Source organism: Rhinatrema bivittatum, chromosome 14 (assembly GCF_901001135.1).
Source record: "Rhinatrema bivittatum chromosome 14, aRhiBiv1.1, whole genome shotgun sequence".
NCBI classification, from domain to species: Eukaryota; Metazoa; Chordata; class Amphibia; order Gymnophiona; family Rhinatrematidae; genus Rhinatrema; species Rhinatrema bivittatum.
The window spans coordinates 2,966,857-2,994,470 of record NC_042628.1 but is presented as its reverse complement, the minus strand read 5'-3'; the positions used below and the strand labels follow the sequence as shown (position 1 = coordinate 2,994,470).

The 27,614-nt window shown below is 48.4% G+C and overlaps 1 protein-coding gene across 18 annotated transcripts in view; it reads left to right on the top strand.

Moving 5' to 3' along the window:
• TSC2 (TSC complex subunit 2) overlaps positions 1–22,641 on the top strand; it is an 80,531-nt gene extending 57,890 nt beyond the window's left edge. For 12 of the 18 annotated variants that reach the window (XM_029577406.1, XM_029577407.1, XM_029577409.1 and 9 more), the window contains 11 exons: positions 41–109; positions 1,418–1,581; positions 2,539–3,038; positions 9,241–9,319; positions 9,610–9,696; positions 16,307–16,493; positions 16,576–16,715; positions 16,876–16,954; positions 17,543–17,634; positions 17,890–17,988; positions 20,854–22,641. In XM_029577406.1, coding sequence (XP_029433266.1) covers positions 41–109; positions 1,418–1,581; positions 2,539–3,038; positions 9,241–9,319; positions 9,610–9,696; positions 16,307–16,493; positions 16,576–16,715; positions 16,876–16,954; positions 17,543–17,634; positions 17,890–17,988; positions 20,854–21,024 — 1,667 coding nt within the window. In that variant the 3' untranslated portion in view covers positions 21,025–22,641. The remainder of the gene's footprint in view (positions 1–40; positions 110–1,417; positions 1,582–2,538; positions 3,039–9,240; positions 9,320–9,609; positions 9,697–16,306; positions 16,494–16,575; positions 16,716–16,875; positions 16,955–17,542; positions 17,635–17,889; positions 17,989–20,853) is intronic. The other 6 variants (XM_029577403.1, XM_029577402.1, XM_029577410.1 and 3 more) reach the window with 3 other exon arrangements.
• The last annotated feature ends 4,973 nt before the right edge of the window (positions 22,642–27,614 follow it).

Genomic DNA, 27,614 nt, shown 5'->3' with positions numbered 1-27,614 from the left:
TTCCCTCTTTGCATTGCTGCTTACGTCTTTCCCTTTGCAGTGGCCTCGCTGCCTTCCACATGCACATCCAGCTGTGAAGGAAGGTTGTACAGGAGCATTTCCTGGGCAGGTATCTATGCATCCTTGCAGCAAGAACATTGCCCCAAATCCTCAGAAGCATCCTTGCTCGTGTTTTGTTCTTGGATTGCCTACCACGAATTAATGGGCTCCCAATTTTTGCATGAGAATACCCAAGCCAGAAATGGATATATGCAGGCTCTTGATATGATGGGCAGTGGAAGTTCGGGGTTGGGCAAGTTTTTGTTTTTTTTTTTTGTTTTTTCTTTTTTTAAACAAATTTTGTAGAAAAAAAATCTCTCGCATGACTTCAGCTCATATCTGCTTGGTTTATTGGTTAAAATAACTTAACTGAAGGGCCAGAGCGTTTTCTAATTTCACTCTGCAGTAACTGCATAAATTGGATTTCAGCCAGAAAACCGAGTGCACATGAGTTGAAGTCGAGAGTGCGCACGTTTCTAGAAACCGTTTTAGGCTATTGATAAGGGAAGAGTTGTAAAGTGGGGAAGTTGAACATGGGTGCAGCGCTTCAGATGGCGGGGTGGGCACATTCACTGTTGCCATTGAGTGCCAGGCTCCAAAGGCCTCTACGCCTTGGGTTCTGGGCTGAACTCCAAGACAACTTGTTTAACGTTTTGAGACTTGGGATTCTTTCACGTGTGATGGATGTTGGCTGCTATAGGTGCCTTCTCGTATAAGGCTTTTGATGCGGTTTTTTTTTTTATTTTGTGAGTTGTGTATTGTATTCTTGGGCTGGACAGTGGTATCCAGCAGACTCACAGCCAGTGATTGGGTTTGCTTTCACGTTCTGGCTTGGTCCTGCTAACAGATCGGCGCATGTATTAGTGGTGTAAGCCCTGCATAACCTAATCACTTCCATGGATATTCTCTGCTTTTGCAAGCTTTAAACAAGCCACAAAACTGCTCTTGTGAACTTTTTTTTTTTTAACACTTAACTTTGTGTAACTTATGTTGGGGTGAGGGGGAAATCCTGCTTGTAAAGCGTTGATGCACTCATGAGAATGAAGTCTTTCCTGTAGACGATGGTCCAGTCTGAGAAGCAGCCAGCTCCCTTCTCGTGCCTTCATAGAGGGGCTCCAGTCTCCTCCTTGCACGGAATTGCATTAATTTCCAGATAAGACCCTGCACCAACACATACTACAAGGCAGATCATATCTAATCTTTCACTCTGCAGCTTCAGGATAGGAACCACGCGGGTTAATGTAACTTTAAACAGGCCCCTGGCTGTGATACCGGCAGCAGGAAGGTTGGGTTTGAAGGAGTGTTCAGTGTGAGATCTGTCGGGGAAGATACGGATTCTTCCCATGCCGTGTACCGCATGTGTCTCTCTTTATCCCAGCAGATTCAGATGTGGTTCCGGAAGAAGGGAGCCTGCTAGAAATGGAATTCAGGGAAAGGGATTCCCCGGCTGAGTCTCAAGAGATTGAAGACTTTGAAGCTATCGTTTCAGAGCCAGCAGTGAGCGAGGAGAAAGTTCCTCAACCCGCCAAGGTCTACAGTAGGGTGAGTGAAGAGTCCTGTCAGGCACCCCCGTGTGTGCACAGCTGTCTGTCCTGTGTGAACTCAGAGGCACTAACACACACAACGGTGCAAATAATGCTTTGCTCCATATAAAACCCATGTGCTTTAGTCTTTTATGTGGTGACTGATGTTGGGGATCTGCCTTAGGAATGACCCTTTAAATGTTGGACCTGATTCTGCTTGCAGAGAGGGCATTGATGTTGTACTTTTTTTGTTGAAGGCTTAAGGAGGTGAGAGAGTAGAGAGTATTATTGGTTGCATTTAGTAAAGGCTATTCACCTAATAGGATAATTTTATTTCATCCTGCTACACCAGTCCAGACAAGTTTGTTATTCCCAATTTGCCAGAAGATGAAAGCAGTGTGACCCGTATTCTCTGTCTCCAGCACAAGCTGGGACGTACTGGTGGTGCACTAGGATTCTTTCACTAGGTTGTCTGGGGGGTGGGAAGGGGGTGCAGGAGATTTTGGAGGTGGTTAAGAGCTGGAGACTTGGTAGAGCCCAGGGGCGGTTGTCTTGGCAGATTTAATAAAGAAATAGAAGATACAGGCTCCCCCCCCAACTCTCCCTCCTCCTCATCTGCTCCAGGACTTTCATTGGAAGCCTCTTGTGTTAAAAGGTTTGCAGAGTAGCAGTGCTCGGAGGCTGAAGAGAGGCTGCCTTACTGCTTCTGAGGAGGAAGGCATCAGCCAGTACGCAGGTCTCCTTTGCACCGCCTACATCTGGAACGGGGAGGCTCCTGGGGAGGGAGTTTGGGAACGCAGAAACCTATCTGATGCAGCAAGTACAGAATATTAGTTCAGCTTTCACTATAGACCTCTAAACAATGTATAAATGACTTTAATATTGGCAGCATTTTGTGGGGAGTCCCATAGCAGCAGCAATCTAAAGGTTAATTTGGATTAATCTTCTTTTTCTCCCCCCTGCCCCCGCTCTCAAGTCCTCTTCAACATCAAGTCAAGAAGACAAAGTTCAGGCCCCTGAGCAGCCAGCAGCGGGCGCTATTCCTATAGAGAAGTCCATGTCAGAGGCAATGGTGCAGGATCTCTCCTTCCAACATTCACAGACGCTGAGCAAATCCAGCTCCTCCCCTGAGCTCCAGACTCTCCAGGAGCTGCTACACACAACAGATGAGCAGGAGGAGCCCAGGAAGCTCCAGCTAGATGCGAAGCCCAAGTCGCAGTCGGGAGCTCTGGAAGGGGAGGGCACCGTAGCTACGTCCTCGAAGGAAGAAGGAGGTGGCGGCAGTGCTGCTGCTGCTGCCCGATCAGAAGCCAGCATGTTTTCCCAGTATCCCCAGTCACCCAGTGGCTACCGGCCAAGAGGGCATACGATCTCAGATTCTGAACCTTCCAGGAGGGGACGCAGGATAGACAGAGACCCTTTAAGGAGCAGGACCACAGCATCTAATGCTGAGAAAGTGCCTGGAATTGACCCAAGGTAGTAACTTCTATACCACTGCTTTCAGACGTAGAGGTAAAATCTGCTTGTGCAGCACTGCTTTTGGATGTGTGCTGAAAGGGATTGCTCTATACAAATGTTTTGCATTTTAAAACTATTGCACAGCACCTACTGATGCTCTTAATGATTTATAACAGCACATGGAAAGCACACACAGACCTCAGCCTGAATTTTCAAGTGGACTTAATTGTGTAAGTGTGTTTTGAAAATAGCAGGTGCGTGCAGAGTCCAGCGGGCATATGCAGGTGTGAAGGGTCATTTCCTTGCATACTTTAAAACAATTTTCCTAGCATGTAGCCAGATGGACTCAGGACCAATGGGTTATGCTCCTCTGCCAGCAGATGGAGACAGGTTACAAAGCTGATGTCACCCTAGATTCACCCCTGCAGTGACCTCAGCTCTCCAGTACTCTGTCTCCAGCAGATGGTGGAGGTACCTCTCCCTATAGGGATGATTGTACTTTTTGGAAAAATAAATTCTGCTTTCTAAATTGAAGGAAAACTGAGCCCCGCTCTCCTGCAGTGATACCTAAAGGTCCCTCCCCCAGTTGAGAATTCCTGCGGTGATTTCGGAGATCCCACACAGGAGTGCCTCTGTGCGGGAGCCGATTCCCGACGTGGACTTTGCTGCTCAAGCAGCTGAAAGGCAGCGGGTGCAGGAAGCCGAGCGTGGTGGTGACGGCCAAATCCCTCTTCCTTCTCCCCCCCCCCCCCCCTCGCAGCTGGAGACTCTCTCTGTATTCAGTCGGTAAGTGCTGAGCCCAGGTAAGAAGAAAAATAATTCCTCCCTGATTCAGAAGCATTTGGAGGGGTTTCGGTAAGAATTCCTCTAGTCTCCTTGCTCGGCACGCCGTACTGAAGTCATTCCCGATCCCGTTGGGGTAAGGGGGGAAACAAGCGGGTTGAGCAGCCCCTCCGGGCTAGGCCCTGCTTTAGACTTGGTTGGCACACTGTGTGGTAGGCCACGGCAGCGCAATCTTGCACGTGTCTCTGTGCATGCCGTATTGCCCTACATAGAATGTCAGTACACGCAGTGCGTTGGCTCTATGAACGCGCCGCGCGCATAACGCTGCGCACGTACATACGTACAGAACACAAGCTGGGCGCATAGGCTGTGCGTGCACCTCGCTGCGTCCTACCTAGGTATTTGAAATCTGTGCGCATAAATTTTTAAGCGCGAGCCAATAGGAAGCACAGTTACTGCCTGCCAATGGGATCGCCAACCAAGAAAGCTAAGTGCCTTGCTCTCTAACGCTTGCCATATTAGAGCCTCTATCTGACTTGGACCCCAACTTATGTCGGACCTGCGAGGAAGCCCAAGGAGAACGGACCTCCTCTGATTTTGCTAAGTCAGGCTCCTCCCATTCAGATGATGGGTTGACCACTGCCTTAACTGGAAGTACACTGGACCCTAGTATCCTCTTGATGGTTTCATCTGTGGAAGAGGGAAATTCAGCTGGTCCCACCCCAATATCGCATGGACTCGGCTGCCTTTTCCTGGATGGAGATTTTCCAGGGACTACAAGCCTTCATGCAGGCGCAGTCTACTGCCTCTCTTGCCCCAGTCCGGACGGAACCTCAGCCGGTGGCCCCTCCCTCTCCCGTTCCTACCATCAGGCCCTGAGGTATGCCTCACCTTGCCAATAGAATCCTTGGCAGGGACCCAGATGGCACAGACAAAGAGGAGGATACAGGTTCCTTGGAAGAAGAGGAAATTCCCCCTGGGTTAGAACTGTATCTGTCATGTTACGTTTTTTCCACAGAGATTATTTATTTATTTATTAAGGCTTTTATATACCGACTTTCTTGATACAAATCAAATCAACTCTGTTTACAATGAACTAAGCAAAACAAATTAACCAGTCAACAAGAGATACGGAGCATACAGTTACATTATAACAAGGATGCCTTAACTTGGAGTAAGAAATAAAGAAGGGGTGAACGGAGAAGTAAATAAATAAAATAAATACTATATACAGAAGAGATGAATTGCCAGTCCTGGTTTCCCAGACCCTGAAGATGCTGGGAGTTCCTGGGTCAGGTTCTATGACAGAACCAAAGACTCATCCCATTCTGATTTCCCTACGGAGAGCATCTTGCTACTTTCCAGTGATGGATGCCATTCAAGAGTTGTTTGATCTGGAATGGGATGCCCCAGAAGCAAGTTTTAAAGGGGGTTGAGCGTTGGAAGCTCTATTCCCTTACCGCTGGGTCCAGAGGGTATGCTTGCATTTTCCTACAGTGGATGCACTGGTCTGTGCAGTCTCTAAATGAACAACTATCCCAGTGGAAAGAGGAGCGGCCTTAAAAGATGTGCATGGTAGATGGATTGAGTCTTTGACACTGTAGCAATGACCTTACAGATCGCTTCTTTTTGCCCTCTGGTGACTCATTCAGATCTACTTCTCTCTTAGGAGATTGACTCCGGGGTGAATTCCAGAGCAGTTATGGAACCCACTGCCACCATTTTAGCAGTCGCAAGCTCTGATTTAGTCTGTACTTCAGCCAGAGGAGAGGCCTCAGTGGTGGCGGCTAGGCGACAGCTATAGCTGCGGAACTGGTCAGCTGACGCAACCTCCAAAGCTAATCTTACAAAGTTGCCCTTTAAAGGGTCACTCCTCTTTGGGAGCGACTTAGAAAATCTGGCCAGTAAGTGGGGTGAGTCTCCAGTTCCCTGGTTACCAGAAGATAAGAGGAAGCAGGCACAGCACCTCTCGCCTATGAAGGGTCATTCCAGGTGTTCCCAGCATTTTTGCCCTTTCAGAAATTTGAAATTTCAGAGGTCTCAACCCCTTGGGAGGTCCCAGTCCTTTCGTACCCAACAGCCCAGGAGAGGGGCAGGTTTGGGTTCAATCTCACCCTAAAACCCACCTTTAGGACGAGGAGATAGATCACCTGTCTCTTTTACCAACAGTGGGGTTGAGATTATGTTGGACAAATGGGTACTGGAAATCATTCAAGAAGGATATGCACTGGAATTCCACAGCACTCCTCGGGACGTATTCATGATCTCCTTGCCATTCCCAGCACAAGAAGCAGGCAGTGGAGATTAAGCTTTTAAGGCTCCTCAGGATGAGGGCGGTAGTCCCAATACCTATGCCCCAGAAAAATATGGGGCGTTATTCCATTTATTTTGTCGTACCCAAGAAGGAAGGTTCCTTTCGCCCCATCCTGGACCTCAAGAGTGTCAACAGTCGCTTGCAAATAACTAATTTTCATATGGAAACCTTGCACTCTTTGATGGTCGTACAACCAGGAGAGTTCCTAACCTCCCTGGATCTGTCTGAGGCCTACCTACATATTCCAGTTTCCTAAGCTTTTATGGTGCTGGGTCACCATTATACGTTTCGGGCATTACTCTTTGGCTTAGCCACTGTCCCCAGAACCTTCTCCAAGGTCGTGGTGGAAGCATTAAGAAAAGGGATCCTGGTGCACCTGTACTTGGACGATTGGCTGATCTGGGAAGAGAGCCTCCTGGTAACCAACAGGGTGATTTCTCTGTTACAGGAACTTGGCTGGGTAGTAAACCTCACTAAGAGCAGTCTCAAGCCTTCCCAGTCCTTGGAGTATTTGGGAGTCCAGTTCAACCCCAGGCAGGACAAAGTCTTTCTCTCATCCACACGGATACAGAAGTTGATGTACCAGTTGCATCATCTGAACAGGGGTGTGTCCCTGTCCTCTCTGTACTGGCTAGTTCTCACGACAGATGTGAGTCGCTGAGGAGCTCATTGTCAGGAGCTGACAGCCCAGGAATGGTGGACAGAAGAGGAGGTCCTCTGGAACATCAATCACCCAGAGGCCCGGACAGTCAGATTGGCATGTTTACAGTTCAGCCACAGACTACAGGGCCAGGCGGTTGCATGATGTCTGACAACGTGACAACTGTAGCCTGCATCAACCGCCTGGGAGAAACCAAGAACCAACACATGTCACAGGAGATAGACCTCCTGATGGAGTGTGTGGAAGTACATCTACAGATTCCCAGCCCCTCCTACATCAGGAAGTGACAACGTCAGAGCAGACTTTCTAAGCAGAGAGTCTGGATCCCGGAGTGTGGGGATTGTTAGCCAAAGCATTTCAACTGACAGATTGTTGGGGCCTCCCGCTAGTCAACCTGCTGACCACATCCCACAATGCGAAGGTTCCTTGATTCTTCAGTCGCAGAAGAGATCTGTGATACTTGGAATAAACGCTCTCATTCAGATCTGGCCAGAAGACAAGTTGTTATACGCCTTCTCTCCATGGCCACTGCTGGGTAGGGTCATTCACAGAATCAAACATCATAGGGGACTAATTCTACTGGTAGCTCTGGATTGGCCCAGGCATCTGTGGTATGTGGACATGCGGAGACTCCTGGTGGAGAATCCCCTGCGCCTCCCACCACTCAGGGACCGGTCCTTCATGAGGATCCGACTCTATTCCGTCAACGTCTGGCCCTTGAGAGGGCTCACCTGATGAAGCGAGGATATTCTGCAGCGGTAATCACCTTACTCCACACTTGGAGTTCGCCACGTCCCTAGCATACATGCGGATCTGAAGGGTATTTGAGGCCTGGTGCGAGGAACGCAGTATCAACCCTTAGGCGATCAAAGTTCCACTTATTCTGGAATTTTTGCAGGATGGTTTGAATAAACATTTGGCCCTTAAATCCTTGAAGGTGCAAGTAGCGGCTCTCTACTGTTTCAAGGGTAAGGTGAATGGGGCCTTGCTTTCGGCCCATTTTCTGAAGGGAGTGAAGCACCTTCGACCTTCCTTACAGTTACTGGTCCCCTTGAGGAATCTCAATTCAGTATGGAATTCTTGGCAGATTCTTCATTTCTGCCACTGCAAAGTTTTTCCTTGTGCTTATTGACCTTGAATCAGTGTTCCTGGTGGCTATGTGCTCGGCACGTCTCATCTCTGAATTGCAGGCATGGTCATGCCAGGAGCTGTTCCTCCAGATGACTCCGGGGTTGCAACTACGTACTGTCTCATCCTTCTTGCCCAAAATAGTCTCGGAGTTTCATTTGAATCGGTCCATTTCGTTGCTATCCCTAGATAAACTCAAGGATGTGGAAGAATATAGTCTGTTTGGATGTCAAGAGACTTTTAGTGCGGTATCAGTCTTAGACCCGGTCCAAAAGATAGACCGCCTGTTTGTCCTTCACGGCAGAAGGAAACGGGGTGAACCAGTTTCAGGAGCTACCATAGCTCGCTGGATTAAGGAGGTGGTCACGGGAGCCTATGTGGAGGCTGGAAAGCCATTTCCTTCCTCAGATGAGAGCTCCTTACACTAGGGCTCAGGCAGTCTCATGGGTGGAAGTTAAGCTGCTGTCTCCCGTCGACATCTGCAGAAGTCAGGAGTAGCATTTGTACATCTCATTGGTCCTGAGTCCATCTGGCTACACGCTAGGAAATGGAGAAATCACCTATAATTTCATTTTCCTTAGTGTAGACAGATGGACTCAGAATCCTGCCCCCAGCTGCCCAAGAATTGTGCCATGGGCCTTCCATGGAGTGAGCCTCGAATCCAAGAGATCCCGGGTAAGAGTTCATCCAGTCCCTAGATTAGGGATTCTATATTCTTACTGAAGTTCACTGTTTATGGTTGGTTGAGTACAGTTACGGTTATCAGTTTTGATCACACTTTTAATCATATTTTTAGTCTTTTCACTAGTATGTCCACAGTGGCTTTTGAAGAGAATACTGGAGAGCTGAGGTCGCTGCAGGGCTATATGTACTGTGACATCAGCTTTGAAACCAGACTCTGTCTCCATCTGCTGGCAGGGGAGCATTGCCCATTGGTTCTGAGTCCATCTGTCGACACCAAGAAAAACGAATTTATCGTGTAAGTAATTTCTCAAATGTAAACGTTTTTCCTGTCCCTGGAATGTCTATACTGGCTTGTAAGTGTTCTTTTTGAATGTGCAATCCCCCTGTGCAATTTTCAAAAGCCAGTTTATGTACACACAACTATTTTATATAGGCAAATCCTTTTGAAAATTCAGCCTGGTAAATGAGGTTTCAGAGTGTGGACCTTTCTTCCAGCTTGGGGTGCAGTCTCTCACTGGAGAGACAGTGCTTAGGCACTGCTCAGGTGCATGGGGAGAGCTCTGTATGAGTGTGAATAATTTCTGAAAGTGGAACATATCCTGATGGGTGTAGTGCTCCTAACCTATTCATCTTTTTTCTTTTTTCCCCAGCTTTGTGTTTTTACAGCTCTACCATTCCCCCTTATTTGGAGATGAATCAAACAAGCCAATCCTAGTGCCAAACAATCAGGTAATTGTCTAAGCTCTTCAGGGAGGGGGAGGGTCTGATCTCATGTGCTGTGGCTGTGAATGATGGCAATGCGCCTCGTGTTAGTCTCACTATGCCAGCACGTCTCTGCTTTTACTTCCTACTTATGAATAAAGCGTTGGGGAAGAGGATGATCGAGGTTCCAGGCTAGGATCTCTGCTCTGAGTGCACAGAGATCAGTTTCAGGGTTAGAGTCTAGGAACTTTCTAAAGAGGGATAATCCCGTTGTCATTTGGGTGTAAGAAAGTAACCTTGCTGTGGTGTCTTCCTAGACCTTTGACAGAGCTGTGAAACTTCTGGATCAAATTCCTTCCTATGACACTCACAAAATAGGAGTCCTGTACGTAGGGGAAGGACAGGTAAGGGACCAAGCTTTTGTATCTAACTTCTGCATAGTGCACGTCTTCTTTTAATAAAGCCAATACTAACTATCCTTGGGGTGTTAAAGCAGCTGCAATGGGAGAGGAATTCCCAAAATCCAGTTGGAGGTTAAGCAGTCAATGTCCTTCTGGCATTCTGGTTTTCATTTCATTCCTAGAATGACAGTAGATATTGTCAGGTCCTTCTAGCTACTTTGTCTCCCTCCCTGCTGTAGTAATGCTGACCTACCTGATCTCCACATTTACCCTTCCTCTGTGCCCATTTCCTGTCTTTAGATTCTGTTTGCCCTGCCAGCTCTTGGGGTAGGGATGGACAAAAAACAACCCTCTGATCTGACCTGTTCATAATTTAAAATTAATTTCCTAGCATGTAGCCAGATGGATTCAGGACCAATGAGTTTATGCTCTCCTGCCAGCAAATGGAGACTGAGTCAGATTTCAAAGCTGACGTCACTCTAGATACATCCCTGCAGTGACCTCAGCTCTTCAGTATCTCTCCGTCTCCAGCAGATGGTGGATGTACCTCTCCCTATGGGGATTGCTGTACTTTTTGGAAGGAGAAATTCTACATTTAAATCTGAGAATAGATTGAGCCCCGCTCTCCTGCAGTGATACCTAAGGGTCCCTCCCCCAGTTGAGAATTCCTGAGGTGATTTCCGAGATCCCCCAGAGGTTTGCCTTGGTCCAGTAGCCGGTTCCCGGCTTGGACTTTGCTGCTTAAGCAGCTGAAAGGCAGCGGGTGCAGGAAGCAGAGTGCGGCAATGACAGCCAAAGCCCTCTCCCCCCTGCAGCCGGTGACCGTCTCTGTATTCAGCCGGTAAACACTGAGCCTCCAGGTAAGTATTAAAAAAAATAATAATAATTTACCTCCAGATTCAGAGACGTTTGGAGGGGTTTTGGTAAGACTTCCTCCAGTCTCCTTGCTTGTGCGCCGTACTGGCGTCATTCCCAATCCCGTTGGGGAAGTGGACTTCCAAGCGAGTTGAGCAGCCCCCCAGTGGGCTAGGCCCTGCTTTAGGCTTGGTCAGCACACCGCGTGGTAGACTGAGGTGCTGCCATCTTGTGCGCGTCTTTATGCGTGCCGTATTGCCTTCCATGGAACATCTGTACGCGCAGTGCGTTGTGCGTGTACGTATGCGCAGAACCTACTAAGCACAGAATACAAGTAAAGCCGGGCGCACGGGCTGTGTGTGCCCCTCGCTGCGTCCTGCCTAGGTGCCAGAAATCTGTGCATATAAAATTTTAAGCAAGAGCCAACAGAATACAGTTACCGCCACCAATGGCTCTGGCAGCCGAGAAACATAAGCGCTTTTCTCTCTGCGCTGCTGTCATATTAGGGCCGCGCAGTCTGACATGGACTCCAACTTATGTCAGCACTGTGAGGAAGCCCAGGGAGAGTTGGGCCTCCCTGGATTTTGCTAAGCCTGGGCTCCTCCTATTCAGAGGCTGGGTTAGCCACAGCCTTAACTGGAAGCACTGTGCATGTGCATGAGTACTCCCTTGACTGAGTCATCCATGGGAGAGAGAAATTCAGCAGCACCTACACCACTACCTCCTGGGCTAGGCATGGACCCAGCTGACTTCTCTTGGGTGGAATTTTTCCAGGGCCTTCAAGCCTTCATACAGGCGCAGTCTGCTACCTCACTTGCCCCTGTCCAGACAGAACCTCAGCCGGTAAGCCCTCCCTCTCCCAGTCCTATTGGCAGACCTTGAGAAATGCCTCGCCTCACCAAGGATATCCCTGGCAGGGACCCGGACAGCACAGACAAAGAGGCGATACAGATTCCTTGGAAGATAGGGAAATTCCCCCTGGTTTAAAACTGTAATCAGACCATGTTACGTCTTTTTCCATAGAGACTAATTGCTGGCCCTGGTTTCCCAGACCCTGAAGAATCTGGGAGTTCCTAGGGCAGATCTAATGGAACCAAAAAAGAATCCGATTCAGATTTCCCTACGGAAAGCCTCTTGCTACTTTCCGGTACTGGAAGCCATCCAGGAGTTGGTTGACCTGGAATGGGATACACCAGAAGCAAGTTTTAAAGGAGGACGAGTGTTAGAAGCGCTACACCCACTGAATCCGGCAGTGAGAGAACGTTTGCATTTCCCTAAAGTGGATGCTCTGGTCTGTGCCATCTCTAAGCGAACAACTATCCCAGTAGAGGGAGGGAGTGGCCTTGATGCGCACAATAGATGGCTGGAGTCCATCCTTAAATGGGCCTTCACACAGTAGCAATGACCTTACAAATTGCTTCTTGTTGTGCCCTGGTAGCTCATTCGTGCCTGATCCTCTCTCAGGAGGTGGATGACTCTGGTGTGAATTCCAGAGCAGGTATGGAACCCGCTGCTGCCTTTTTAGCTGACGTGGGCTTGGACCTAGTCTGAACTTCGGCCAGAGGAGTGGCTTCAGTGGTGATGGCCAGAAGACAGCTTTGGCTGGGGAATTGGTCAGCAGATGCAACCTCAAAGGCAAATTTTACAAAGATGCCTTTTAAAGGATCATTCCTTTTTGGAAGTGAATTGGAAAAGCTGGCCAGTAAATGGGGCAAATAGCCAGGGAACTGGCTACCAGAAGATAGAGAAAGCAGTTACAGCACCTCTCACCTATGAGGGGTTGCTCGAGGGGCTCCTAATGCTTTAGCCCCTACAGAAACTCAACATTTCAGCGGTCTCTGACCTTTTTAGAGGACTCAGTCCTTTCGAAGTCAACAGCCCAAGAGAGGGGCAGGCTTGGATTCAGGTTCTCCCTGAAGCCTCCAATGAAAATTTGCAGATCTACCCTCTGAACGAGGAGATAGGGGGTCGACTGTTCCTCTTCTACCAGAGCTGGGTTGATCACTTCATACAAATGGGTACTGGAGGTCATAGAGAAGGATATGCACTGGAATTTCACATCACTCTTTGGGACATTTTCATGGTATCTGCCACACCCAGCACAAGAAGCAGGTAGTGGAGACTACTCTTAAGGCTCCTCAAGATGAGGGCTAGAATCCCAGTACCTACACCACTGGAAAATGAGGCGTTATTCCATCTATTTCATCATACGCAAGCAGGAAGGTTCCTTTCACCTCATCCTGGACCTCAAGAGCGTCAGCCGACATCTACGAGTGAAACATTTGTGCATGGAAACCCTATACTCTGTGATAATGGCTGTACAATCGGGAGAGTTCTTAACCCCCCTGTACCTATCTGAAGCTTACCTACATATTCCAATCTGTCAAGAACATTTCCTACGTTTTTTGCGGTACTGGGTTGCCATTATCAGTTCCGGGCACTGCCCTTTGGCCTAGCTACCGCCCCCAGATTATGGTCATAGCAGCAGCATTGAGAAAAGAGGGAATCCTGGTGCATCTGTACTTGGACAACAGGTTGATCCAGGCCAAGTCTATGGAAGAAGTCTCCAGATGACCAACGGGGTGACCTCCTTCAGGAACTCTGTTGGATCGTAAACCTGGACAAAAGCGGTCTCAAGCCCTCCCAGTTCTTGGAATATCTGGGAGTCCGGCTAGACACCAAAGCAGGGCAAGGTCTTCCTTCTGACTATGTGAATAAGGAAGTTTGATGTCCCAAGTGCATCAGTTGATGAGCACGATACGCCCAATGATGTGGAGCTATCTCCAAGTTCTCAGTTTGGCGGCAACCCTGGAGATAGTGCCATGGGCAAGGGTGCACATCCAACCACTTCAACGCTCACTACTGTCACATTGGAACCTGCAGTCTCAAGACTATTCAATTTGCCTCCACTTACAGATGGGAGTATGCTCTTGGCTCCAGTGGTGGCTACAGGAAGCTCATCTGAGCAGGAGTGTACCCCTGTCCTCTACGAACTGGCTCCTCACAACAGATGACAGCCTCCGGGGCTGGGGGGCTCACTGTTGGGAACTGAAGGCCCAGGGACGTTGGACCAAGGAAGAGGCCCTCTGAAACATCAACCGCTTGGAAGCCCGGACAGTCAGATGGGCATCTCTACAATTCAACCACAGACTCCAGGGTCAAGCGGTTCATGTAATGTCAGACAATGCAACGACGGTAGCCTACATCAACCGCCAGGGTGGAACCAAGCGCCAGCAAGTGTCACAGGAGATGTATTTCCACCCATTCCATAAGGAGATCGATCTTTCCTTGCAATGTGGGAGGCTGTCAGAGCAGACTTTCTAAGCAGGGAGAGTGGGCATTGTTGGCCAAAAACTTTCAGCTGATAGATTTCTGGGGTCTTCCGTCCATCGACTTGCTGGCCACATCTCACAATGCTAAGGTTCCCCCGATTCTTCAGTTGCAGAAGAGATCAGTGGTCCCAGAGGATCAACACTCTTGTTCAGACCTGGCTTGGAAGAGTTGCTATATGCCTTCCCGTTGTGGTCCCTGCTGAGCAGGGTCACTTGCAGAATCAAGCACCACGGGGGATTAGTTCTACTAGTCACTCCAGATTGGCCCAGGCATCCATGGTATACGGACCTGCAGAGACCCCTGGTGGAGACGCACACACACCCTCCCCCCGTGCCTCCCATCACACAGGACCTGCTACTGCAAGGACTGGTCCTTTAAGAGGATCCGACTCTATTCTGTCTTACGGTCTGGCCCTTGAGAGGGCTCGCCTGATGAAGCGAGGATATTCTGCGGCAGTAATTGCCACCTTAATTCACATTCGAAAACTCTCTACATCCCTAGTACATGTGCAGGTCTGGAGAGTATTTGAGGCCTGGTGTAGTCAAAATCCCACTAATTCTGGAATTCTTGCAGGACGGCTTGAATAAAGGTTTGACCCTTAACTCCTTGAAGGTCCAGGTTGCGGCTCCTTCCTGTTTCAGGGGCGAGGTGCCAGGAACCCGCCTGTCAGCTCATCTGGATGTGGCCCATTTTTTCTGAAATGGGTGAAGCACCTCCGGCCACTCCTTCGGTGGCCGGTTCCCTTGTGGAATCTTAATCTAGTATTGGAGTTTTTGGCAGGGCCTTTCTTTTTGCTTATTCACGTTGAAAACGTTCCTGGTGGCTTTCTGAACTACAGGCATTGACGTGTCAGGAACCGTTCCTCCGGATGACTCCAGGAGCGTTACAGCTTCGTATCTTTCCATGCTGCTTGCCCAAGGGTACTCTCTGGGTTTCATTTGAATCGGTCCATTTTGTTGCCATCCCTAGATAAGCACAAGGAAGAATACTCTGCCTCCATCATTTGAATGTCAGACCTTTGGTGTGGTATCTGGAAGTTTCAGAACTGGTCTGAAAGACAAGACCACCTGTTTGTTCCTCACAGTGTAAGAAAGCAGAGTGAACCAGCTTCGTGGGCTACCGTAGCTCGCTGGATTAAGGAGGTGGTCACGAGAGCCTGTGTGGAGGCAGGAAATCCATTAACTTCTCAGGTTAAAGCTCATTCCACTAGGGCTCAGGCAGTCTCATGGGTGGAAGTTAGACTGCTGTCTCCTGTCGCTATCTGCCGAGTGGTGACGAGGTCCTCCTTCACACCTTCTCCAGGTTCCATCACCTGGACATTCAGGCCCGAGAGGATGCAGCCTTTGCAAGGGCAGTGCTAAACAGACTGCGGGCAGCCTCCTGCCCCGATCGGTCATTCCTTTTATACATCCCTTTGATCTCGAGTCCATCTGGCTACACGCTAGGAAATGGAGAAATTACTTGCCTGATAATTTCATTTTCCTTAGTGTAGCAGATGGACTCTGCATTCTGCCCACAGCTGCCCCATAACTGTGCCAAGGATTCGCCCCTGGAGTGGATATCTATTCCCAAGAGATTATGGATAACTCCTCATCCAGTCCCTTAATCAGGCCTTCTATATTCTTACTGGGGTTTAGTGTGTATGATTGAGTACAGTTATGTTTTCAATCATATTTTAAATTGTTTTTTTGATAGTAGGTCCACAGTGGCTTTTGAAGAGGATACTGAAGGGCTAAGGTCACTGCAGGGATGAATTTAGAGTGACGTCGGCTTTGAAATCTTTTCTCAGTCTCCATCTGCTGGCAGGGGAGCACATAACCCATTGGTCCTGTCTAGACTAAGGAAAACAAAATTATCAGGTAAGTAATGTCTCCATTTGAATAGATTTACTGGCCCACCGTCCCTGCAGAGGTCACAGGCCTTTGACAGGAACAGAGACAGCTGTGGACCTGCCAGTGTCCTTGTGTGTAATAAGTTTGCACCCCCTGACTTGGGGGAATACTTTCATGATTCCCCCACCCTTTCTGTGTAAAATCTATTGAAATGCGCCTCAGCCCCTCCCCTGGCCATTTCCACTCATGGATGTAGATGCATGGTGGAGGAGAGAGTGCACCGATCCATATCTGAACCTGTATAGGTGATGCACACACAGCACAAAACGAAAGCTCAGGTCTTGCTAGCTCATAGGAGCAGGTTCCAATAATCCTACAGACCCAAAGGAACAGTAAAAAGCAGCAGGGTTAGACCTCTAGAAACAGTCTCCACTACTCTAAAAATATAAACCCCCCACTGACGTTTCAATGTGATGGTGCTTTGTAAGGTTTGCAGTAACACTGAGGGTTATCTCTCCATGGACCCTGACTACCTCTTGTACTTCTGGTTGGAACTTGACCCAGGCCAGTGGCTCATTCTCTCTCACCCGTAGGCGACGAACGAGCGGGCCATCCTGTCCAATGAACATGGCTCATACCGGTACACGGAGTTCCTCACTGGCCTAGGGAAGCTTATCGAGCTCCGGGACACCCAGCCTGATAAGATTTTCCTGGGAGGTCTGGATGAGTTTGGAGAAGACGGACAGTTTACCTACTGCTGGCACGATGACATAATGCAGGGTAAGTCTGAGCCAGGGAGGACATTCCCCGTGAGCATTCGGACAGGGTGGTTGTGATCCTGGTTTGTCTGCTCCTTGTGCAGCCATCTTCCACATTACAACACTGATGCCCAACAATGATGTGGATCCGAGTCGCAGCAACAAGAAGAGGCACGTGGGCAACAACTTTGTGAATGTGATTTACAACGACTCCGGGGAGTACTTTAAGCTTGGAACGATAAGGGTAGGGATTTGGCGGCTGCTTTTTAGCCAATACCATGCACGGTCTCGGAAATCTGGACACTCTGTGGTCCTAGGGTTTTAAAAACCCTTCAATCTATGCATATTCTGGTTATCTTACAGTATATAGAAGTATCTGATTCTAACTTTGAATCTTTTCCCAGGGGCAGTTCAATTTTGTGCATGTGGTCATCAAGCCTCTAGACTATGAAAGTAATCTGGTAACCTTGCAGTGTCGTAAAGGTAAGACTGCCCTTCTTCCAGCTGGGGAAGTTCCTGTCCTTGCCTGTCTGCTCAGGGAAATGTTTAAGGTGGTGGTTTTCTAAGACATCTGCGGCTACAAATGTCCAGGTCTCGAGGTGCTCACAGGAAGCTTTCCATGCAGCTGCCACAGACTTGCATTAGAGACTTTGTGCATTGTAGCTAAGACCAGTAACTGATAGGGAGAGGGTCTTCTCGCCTACAGAGATCCCAGAAAGGAGTTGGAAGATGGTCATTTGTTACAGGGGAGTTTGTTGCTTTTTCTGCTTCTGCCATTGATGCATTCTGAAATGTCGGATTAGGATGTAATGTGCATGTCCGTTTTTTTTATTTCCCTGTACGTACCTGGATCAGTCCAGGACAGCTGGGTTTTGCCTCCCCACCAGCAGATGGAGACAGAACAAGACTTTGTGGACTCTGTCCTATACCCCTGAGGTGCCACCGAGTGTCTGCCAGTATTCTTCTGTCTCCAGCAGATGGTGGAGCTGCAAAGCCTGGTGTCTGTTGGAGGTGCTAAGTGGATTAGGATGTAATGTGCATGTCCGTTTTTTTTCTATTTCTCTCCTCCAGATATGGAAGGACTCGTGGATACAAGTGTTGCCAAAATAGTGTCTGATAAAAACCTGCCTTTCCTGGCTCGTCAGATGGCATTGCATTCAAACGTAAGTGCTGTGGCCCGAGGCTCCTGGGCTAGCACAGGCCCCAGTGCTGTTTTTTGCAGCTGCTGCTGACCTGTGAGATCTGTCCCAGGCCTCTGCTTTCAGACTTGCTTTGCAGGCTAAGAGTGGGATGGAGAAGCATTGAGGGCGTGGGGGGCAGGGGGGTCTGGGTACAGCATTTTGTATTGGCTTTCTTTCCAGCTCCTTAGTTGACCCCTGGTTACCACAGTCCATGATAACACATGTCCTCTCTTTCAGATGGCATCGCAGGTGCATCACAGCAGGTCCAATCCTACAGACATCTATCCCTCCAAGTGGATAGCAAGGCTGCGCCATATCAAGAAGCTTCGACCCAGGGTACGGATGAGGTGGGGGAGGGGTATTGCTATGCCATGAGGGAGAAGGTGCAGCTCCCTGTTTGGCACTGCCCGAGACTGCTACAGTACTTGGCTTTCTAGAAAGGCAAGCTGGTGTGTATCGGTTCTGTCGTAGCCAAGAAGCATTGCAGGTGTCGGGTGTACATTGGGATCCTCGTAAAATGGTTCCCTGATTAGTCAAAGATTGCTGTCTTCCATAATTATGGGGCAAGGAACTTTCTGGAAATGTGTGCAGCAGGGTCAGTTCTGGCTGCACTCTCCTCTAGCAGTAATAAATGAGAAAAATCTCCTCCAGGAAATAGAACGTGTGCAAAGATTAATGAACCCCATACACCAATAGCCGCTGCCCCGATTGTAAGCTCAGCCACTCGCAGGAGAGAGGAATGGAAGAAGTAAGAGAAGCAGTAATAGAAACCTAAACCACCAATGCAGGGAGTGAGCAGAGCAGCCGGTGAGCGTCGGCTTTCCTCTGAAACCCCTCCTGTCATTCCACCCCAGCATGGATCTGCTTGTGGAACGTGAGATGTCTGTGCCTGCAGGTCCTGTCTCCAGTAATAGAAACCTAAACCATCAGTGCAGGGAGTGAGCAGAGCAGCCGGTGAGCGTCAGCTTTCCTCTGAATCCACTCCTGTCATTGCACCCCAGCATGGATCTGCTTGTGGAGCGTGAGATGTCTGTGCCTGCAGGTCCTGTCTCCAGTAATAGAAACCTAAACCAGCAGTGCAGGGAGTGAGCAGAGCAGCCAGTGAGCGTCAGCTTTCCTCTGAAACCCCTCCTGTCATTGCACCCCAGCATGGATCTGCTTGTGGAGCGTGAGATGTCTGTGCCTGCAGGTCCTGTCTCCAGTAATAGAAACCTAAACCAGCAGTGCAGGGAGTGAGCAGAGCAGCCAGTGAGCGTCAGCTTTCCTCTGAATCCACTCCTGTCATTGCACCCCAGCATGGATCTGCTTGTGGAGCGTGAGATGTCTGTGCCTGCAGGTCCTGTCTCCAGTAATAGAAACCTAAACCATCAGTGCAGGGAGTGAGCAGAGCAGCCAGTGAGCGTCAGCTTTCCTCTGAATCCACTCCTGTCATTGCACCCCAGCATGGATCTGCTTGTGGAGCGTGAGATGTCTGTGCCTGCAGGTCCTGTCTCCAGTAATAGAAATCTAAACCAGCAGTGCAGGGAGTGAGCAGAGCAGCCAGTGAGCGTCAGCTTTCCTCTGAAACCCCTCCTGTCATTCCACCCCAGCATGGATCTGCTTGTGGAGCGTGAGATGTCTGTGCCTGCAGGTCCTGTCTCCAGTAATAGAAACCTAAACCATCAGTGCAGGGAGTGAGCAGAGCAGCCAGTGAGCGTCAGCTTTCCTCTGAATCCACTCCTGTCATTGCACCCCAGCATGGATCTGCTTGTGGAGCGTGAGATGTCTGTGCCTGCAGGTCCTGTCTCCAGTATAGAAACCTAAACCAGCAGTGCAGGGAGTGAGCAGAGCAGCCAGTGAGCGTCAGCTTTCCTCTGAATCCACTCCTGTCATTGCACCCCAGCATGGATCTGCTTGTGGAGCGTGAGATGTCTGTGCCTGCAGGTCCTGTCTCCAGTAATAGAAACCTAAACCAGCAGTGCAGGGAGTGAGCAGAGCAGCCAGTGAGCGTCAGCTTTCCTCTGAAACCCCTCCTGTCATTGCACCCCCAGCATGGATCTGCTTGTGGAGTGTGAGATGTCTGTGCCTGCAGGTCCTGTCTCCAGTAATAGAAACCTAAACCATCAGTGCAGGGAGTGAGCAGAGCAGCCAGTGAGCGTCAGCTTTCCTCTGAATCCACTCCTGTCATTGCACCCCAGCATGGATCTGCTTGTGGAGCGTGAAATGTCTGTGCCTGCAGGTCCTGTCTCCAGTAATAGAAACCTAAACCATCAGTGCAGGGAGTGAGCAGAGCAGCCAGTGAGCGTCAGCTTTCCTCTGAAACCCCTCCTGTCATTCCACCCCAGCATGGATCTGCTTGTGGAGCGTGAGATGTCTGTGCCTGCAGGTCCTGTCTCCAGTAATAGAAACCTAAACCATCAGTGCAGGGAGTGAGCAGAGCAGCCAGTGAGCGTCAGCTTTCCTCTGAATCCACTCCTGTCATTGCACCCCAGCATGGATCTGCTTGTGGAGCGTGAGATGTCTGTGCCTGCAGGTCCTGTCTCCAGTAATAGAAACCTAAACCAGCAGTGCAGGGAGTGAGCAGAGCAGCCAGTGAGCGTCAGCTTTCCTCTGAATCCACTCCTGTCATTGCACCCCAGCATGGATCTGCTTGTGGAGCGTGAGATGTCTGTGCCTGCAGGTCCTGTCTCCAGTAATAGAAACCTAAACCATCAGTGCAGGGAGTGAGCAGAGCAGCCAGTGAGCGTCAGCTTTCCTCTGAAACCCCTCCTGTCATTGCACCCCAGCATGGATCTGCTTGTGGAGTGTGAGATGTCTGTGCCTGCAGGTCCTGTCTCCAGTAATAGAAACCTAAACCATCAGTGCAGGGAGTGAGCAGAGCAGCCAGTGAGCGTCAGCTTTCCTCTGAAACCCCTCCTGTCATTCCACCCCAGCATGGATCTGCTTGTGGGGAGCGTGAGATGTTTCTGCCTGCAGGTCCTGTCTCCAGATGCTGGGAGCACGGCCTTTCTGCCCTTTTTAGAATGAGTTTGAGAGAAGGAAATCTGGCTTTGTATCTGTTTTTATTTAAAATATTTCTAAGCCGCTCATAGCGTGCGTATTGTGCTGGGCAGCTGCGGTACCTGTGTTGCACCTGATGGTTTTAGAACTGCTGCTCGCTCTTGTGTTTATAAGGTGGGGCTTAGACTGGATGTGATCTGTTTTGTTTTTCCCCCTCCCTAGATCCATGAAGAACTGCAAGAGCAGCATTCTTCGATGTTTCCCTACAACCTTCACCCTGCAGCTCCCAGCAAACCACCCCAGCAGGGGCAGCAGGCTCCTTCTGCCACCTTCGAAACTGGACAGCGCACACGACTGGTCTCATCCGTGGATGACTTCACAGAGTTTGTCTAACGTTGCTCCCGGCTGCTCTGGGACTGCAGCGTCTGGAGGGAACCGGACGCAGAAGAGAAATCTTTGCTGCTGCTGTGGACGGGCTGTTGGACTAATGATGCCCCTAATCCTTCATTTTGCTTCTCTGATGTCGGTGGCACCATAACATCAGGTAGAAAGGCTTCACGTGCTCGCTGGGCTTGTAGCCACTCATCGCTGCTTTCCCCCGCAGAATACGTCTTCTGTGGATGCAGTGACGACGTGGGAGCACGCTCTCTGCTGACCATGCTCAGGGCATCCTCCGCTGGCTGCACCATGGTCTCACCTTACCCTCCTGGCAGGCAGCCAGCAGAAACAGTGTCCTGAGGTGCTTTCCCTCCTCTCCACAAAATAATTATCGCCTGGCCAAAGGAGTCTTACCTTCTCTGGACCTGCACAGACAAAGAGCATCAGGTTTTCCACCAGCAGCTTCTATTCCAGTCTGACGGAGAAGAATCCAAAAATGCAGCTCCCTGAAAACCTGTCATTCGGGCGTCTTGGTCTGGGTGTAATTATTCTGTGGTGAAACCTTACTTGCTAGTAAGATACAGATTTGAGACTACAAGTGCCCGGGAGTGTTTGCGTAAGCACTTGTAGCCTTGTTTGCACTCCCTTGCATGCACAGGTCAGGGCACTGGTTTCTGCCGCTGCGTTTGATAGGAGGGAGGTTAGGGCTGCAGCTTTCCTCTTCTCTTGATTGGATTGGAAGAGGCAGTTTCCCATTTTCCCCCAGAGGCACGGAGTTATTTTGGAAACGGCACCCAGTTACTGAGCACCATGCCTGTGATTAACAAAGATTATAATACAAGGGAACAGTGGGAAAATACGGTCCCGAGGATAGGAAAAGGTTGCCACAATCAGCAGCTGTCCCGCTTTGAGCCTTTACTAAGTGCGGACACGGCTGGGGTGTGACCCCCATCTTTCGCTGTCTGAAAGCATCGCGTCTCGTGTCTGGGGGTACAGGGAGCAGGGCTGGCTTCAGCTCGTGCATGGGGAGCAGTCGTATAGGCAGGTACAGTCAGGGGGGCAGGGTTGGGGGTTCTTTTGTATGAGAGTGGGTGGCACTTTGTTTCTGGCTTTGTGTGGGTGGGAGGGGCAGGTTTTGAGAGAAGCACGCGTGGCTCCCACTGACTGAGGGGGAGAAGTTGCCTGCAGTGAGATTCCCAAGCAGAGCAGTCGTCCTGTAATGAGAAGGGATTCCTGCTCTCCACCTATTGGGTAAAAGGCAAATGTGAGGTCTGCAAATCTGAGCTCCTTGTATTGAATTTGTTGCTATAGGAAAGAGTGCAGAATGGTGGAAATTCAGGAAGTAACTGCCTCTGGGCTCAGCGCATGGGTCTGGAGGGGGCTGTGAAGTTCTGCATGACCCCCGCGTTCTGGGCGTGGACTGCGCTAAGGCACTGCCGTATGTGGGGACGAGAGGCAGCACCGGCTCTGCTCAAACCGCTTTCACCTATGTAAGCCGGGCTTCGACAGAGCCCTGATGGTGGGGTTTCATTAACTAATTCCTGCAGATGAGAGCCTGACACATCCTTTAATGTCATATTTGCACACTTTTGTATAATTGTAAATTAAATAAAGTGGTCCTTTTTTGTGTCAGTTTGATGTGTGCTGTAGTCCCTAAAACTTCCTTCCATGGAAGATGTTCAGATTGAATGGAGAAGCCTGGGCAGAGGTAAGCGAGGAAGTCTGTGCTGCTCTCGCTCACTCTGGAAGAGGGGAGCAGGCTAGCAGCAAGGGGGGTCTTGTGCCAAGAGCTCAGATCAGCTTCTGTCAGAGCCCTTTACAAATGCTAGGGGGAGATGCACTTATTATCTGGCCCAGCCTGGCTGCGGGGATAGCCCTGCTGACCACAGCTCTTCTGTACTTTGTACTTTCTTCAGGTCTCAGACCAGAGGAGGGGGCAGTCTTGACCGATGGAGAGAGAGCAGCATGGAAGGCTTTGAATACTGTGCTCGGTGCCTCGTGTCATTTCCTGCAGGTCTCAGACCAGAGGAGGGGGCAGTCCTGACCGATGGAGAGAGAGCAGCATGGAAGGCTTGAATACTGTGCTCGGTGCCTCGTGTCATTTCCTGCAGGTCTCAGACCAGAGGAGGGGGCAGTCCTGACCGATGGAGAGAGAGAGCAGCATGGAAGGCTTGAATACTGTGCTCGGTGCCTCGTGTCAGACGTTGGGCAGAGTTCCTGCAGGTCTCAGACCAGAGGAGGGGGCAGTCCTGACCGATGGAGAGAGAGCAGCATGGAAGGCTTGAATTCCATTGCTAGAGCCTTTGCCTTTGCCCTCCATCCACAGGGCACGTCTGCAGACTCATCTCTTCCTGAGAGCCCACCTGGTGCAGACCTTTTTCTCTGGACTGCTTGAAAGGGAATTCTTGCTGCCTAGGAGGACAGGATTTGTTCTTTCTAGGACCCGTAGTCTTCTCTCACCTGACGATTACTTACACATCTATCTAACTATGACTATTTATTTTCTTTTTTGACAGTTTCCTGTGGCAGTATTCAGTTGTTTTTCCTGACATTCATTTTGATGTTTGTGTTTAATGTTTTTTTTGCCCAATCCTCAGAAACAAAATCAATGCTTAGATCTTGGCCACTTGTCAAGCACCGATCCCCATGATAAATGCCCCTTTGCCTGGGGGACCGATCATGCCGTCTGGGGTGTCCTCGCTCTAACTATGACCCCTAGAGTCTGCTGTTCCCAGTACGCCCTCATGGCAAAGTGCGTTACGTGTTAGAAGTTCAGCCCATGGGTACCGGCAGCGAGAGGCTCAGGAGCTGCACTGACGGCTGGTGCTGCATCAACCCTGAGCGGGCCCTGCTCCCCATTGATATCAAGCACCAGCTGCGCCCAGGCTGTCATTGTGGCTCCTTCTAGTAAAGCGATAGGGTGAAGCTCTGCTATGCATTGGGTAAAGGCCAAGCAGCAGTGCTCTTTTTCATGCATTTACAAACAGCAAGAAGAATTCTTGTTACAGAAAAGCAATTACATTCTGAAAATCTGTTTCTTTAACACCAAGCAATACACATCTCACTTTTAGATAGAAAAAGGGGAGAACAAGGGAAAATACCAAGGAAAGTTTAAGAAAAAAAAAAATAGAGAGAGCCAGTTATTAATTATCACTGACAACACTATAATTCATTTAAGTGTGTGAGTCTAAAAAGGGGCAGAGCTGAGATGGCTCAAAAACTATGTAATTCACATTTTGGTATTTCAAAAAGCATTTACAAGGGTAGTGGAGTAGAACATGGTCCCCCTTAGAAAGCACCTCCGTACACATAGCAAGGAACCTTTTACAGCGTAATTGGGTGTTTCTGGTAAAATCTGGATAGATCCATATCGTTTGACCGTAGAACAAAGATAAAATGCTTTTTCCTTAACTGCTTAAGACACTTTATTTCTGTCAGAGTAAAAGGCAAAGTTCACCAAAAGAGAACCTCTTTGCTTTACGTCAAAAGCCTGTGATGTTTCTAAGAGGGTTGACAGATCTAATGTGTGATCTTGAGCGTGAACACCTTCCGTGTCTTCAATAGGAGATGGTAGGTAAAAAGTCTTTGTTATTATTGGCATCGTTTCTTTAGGCACCTTCAAGACTTGAGCGATGTAGTTCTTAAAAAGGTCAGCAGGTGAAATCAACCTTACAATAGGAAAGTTCAAAACTCTTAAGTTTAAACTTATAAGGGAATCTTCTAAGTTCTCCAACTTGTTAGCATGTAATTGCTCTGATTGAACCAAAGTATATTAGACTTTCTCAACCTTAGCTATCTGAGATTCAAATGTATCCAGCTTCATTCCAAACTTGGTTTATAGAAGCTGCATTTATTAGTGTTTTATTATTTTTATCCACGGTAATGTTTGTTAATGAAGTAATGGAAGCCTCCTAAACTGATTCCAAGGTAACTTCAGCTGCTTTTCAGAGGGGATGTTTAAAGGAGATAATATTCACCAAATCACTTCCACTGCCAATAGACTCTCCACTTACGACATCAAAGGAGAGCGGCTTTGGACCCAGATTCAAAATATCTGGTGGAGGAACTTACAGCACAAACAGCCCTAAGCCGTGCCCCTTCAGCAACATCAATAGGAAATCTGCCCCCATCTCTGCCCTCCTGCTCAATATTTGAATCCCCCTGAATTAACTTTTGGGGAGTTGATGAGCCATCTGTTGTTGATAGGAGGACTTGGGAGGAAGGCACTGGTGTGTTTGGTGCTCTGGGTGTTAAGGAGATGTCCTCTGTTAGTGGAGACTGCATTTGCTCCCCGCCTACCTCTGCCGTGGCTTGTGCACCCATTACTGTCCCTGGCTTTCCAACAAAAAACATCTCAATCCATGGTTGGTTGTTCTCCAGTGAAGGAGAGCTAACTATACTCTCCCTCAACTTGACTTTCCATTTCATATGAGGCATATTGAACAGAGGAAACAATTTGTCAATCAGGAACCTGGAGAGAGAGATCTTGCTGGAGCTCTCAGTAGGTGGCCATCTTATCCCCCCAGCATTGCTCTTTCTGACAGCAACCTTCAATTTGCTGAAGCATTCTTGTGGGGAGGAGATATCCTCTTCCATGTATTTATGGGAATATTAGCAGCCTACAACACCAATCAATAGTCAAAAGTTAGCAGTCTCTGCATCAGTCACAAATATACATCTGATTCTCCTGCTTTCCACGCCATGTTAACATCCTCAATTTTTGATGAGGAGGATAAGAGGATCCAAAAGGTCCTAGATCATAAGAGATGCCCGCACTGGCCCCAGTACTCTTCATATGTATTTTTACCTCTAGTTAATTTTGTCTTTCTACTTCCTGGCTACTCTAGCCCCCAAGTTCAATCTCCTTGTTATTTGTAACTTTGCTTTGGTTTGGTTAATTAGTTGATCCCTAAGTTCCATGTAAACTGGTTTGATATGAATCCCTTCATAGTAAGTAATGGCTCAAAAGGGACTGACTGACAAAGTCCTGGAGCTGGATGGTTATAGTTTGGGTGACCGGTCCATTGCCCTGCAGTCGGTGAGCTCCAGTAATTTATCCACCTTATAGGAACTTTTTGTTTTTAATAGGGTGGTTCTGCACATGCATCCTAAATTCCTGCCTAAGATTTAACTTTAAGCAGTCAATAATTCTGCCAATCATTTTCCCTAGGCCAAGTGTCCATAAAGGTGACTAAGTCTTGCACAGTTTGGATTGCAAAAGAGCCTTAGCTTTCTCTCTAGAGCAGACTGAAGCCCTTGGAAAGTTCACGCAGCTTTTTGCTTCTCTCAGCTCTAACAAACATGGAATTGCCATTGGCAAGAACATCCTTTCCAACTGAATAGCAGATTGCATCTCTTTGGGTTATGCCTGGCCGGTCATTCAAATCTCATTTGTTTAACCAATCCTGTCATGCCAGGTCTTTATCTAATCTGTCCAGTGGCATCTTTGAATTTAAGCTCAAACTCTATCCTCCCATCCCACACCCTAGGCCAATAGTTTTCAGGGTAACTGAAAATAATAAAGATATAGATTTATTGCCACTGAAACACTGGTTTAATCTTATAATGGAAACAATTTATGTAGTGAATGTATTCTTGGGAAACGTAGTAGCGGGACTGAAATGAGCAGGATGACTTGAAAACCGGTGGAGAGTACATATGGCGATTTATTGCTGTCTTTTTTGGTTGTTACAACTATAAAGGGCAGTAATTACATGCTTTTTCATCTTAGCAAAACCAAAGGAAGAGTGCCAGCCCCTGATGAAGTAGCCGACGAAACATGAGCTGTGTCAGGCAGGAGACTCTACTTGTTTTTCTCAGCGTTCGCTCAACTCTCAGCTAGCAGCTTTCAGCAAAGAAAGGATAAGTTGCCAAGGTTAAAGCACATAGCATTTAAAATCGGAACCGCGAGTGTTCCTGAGTAAATTAACGCTGGTTCATTCTCAAAGATAGTGTCAAAGCGCTCAACAATTGTTAACACAATATAAGCACATTAAAGTAAGTGTTCCTGAGTAAATTAATCCTTTATTCCTAAAAATAGCATCAAAGCACTCAATAATTGCCGACTTAATATAAAGAATATTTAAGTAAGAACAAAGCGTTAAGACGTTCAGCATCTGTTTGTTTTTTTAAAAATCATCGTTAAAGCGCTTGGTAATCCATTGATTAAAAGAATATCAAGGAATTGTAAAGAATATCAAGGAGCTGTGTAGCATTTGCCGACATCACATACGAACATTGAACAACGAGCGTTAAAGCGCTTATATTAAGGAAGTATAAAGAACATCAAGGGGCTGTGAGTGCTGAGGAATAGCGGTAAAGCACTTAGTAGTTAAAATACCAAGGAACTGGGTGTGGTTTGAAAAATTTTGTATTTGCTCATTCCCACACAAAAAAAGAGAAACAGAAAACAAATTGGTGTGAGTGAGATTTAAATACAATATCAAGGAACTGTGTGTGTTTTGAAAAATTTCATTTTTGCTCATCTCGACAAAAAAGAGAAAAAGAAAGAAAAATGTTCTGAGTGAGATTTAAATAATTGTGAGTACGACCCATGATTGTATACAATCCCAAGATGGTGATTTAATGTCCCCGTTGAATGACAG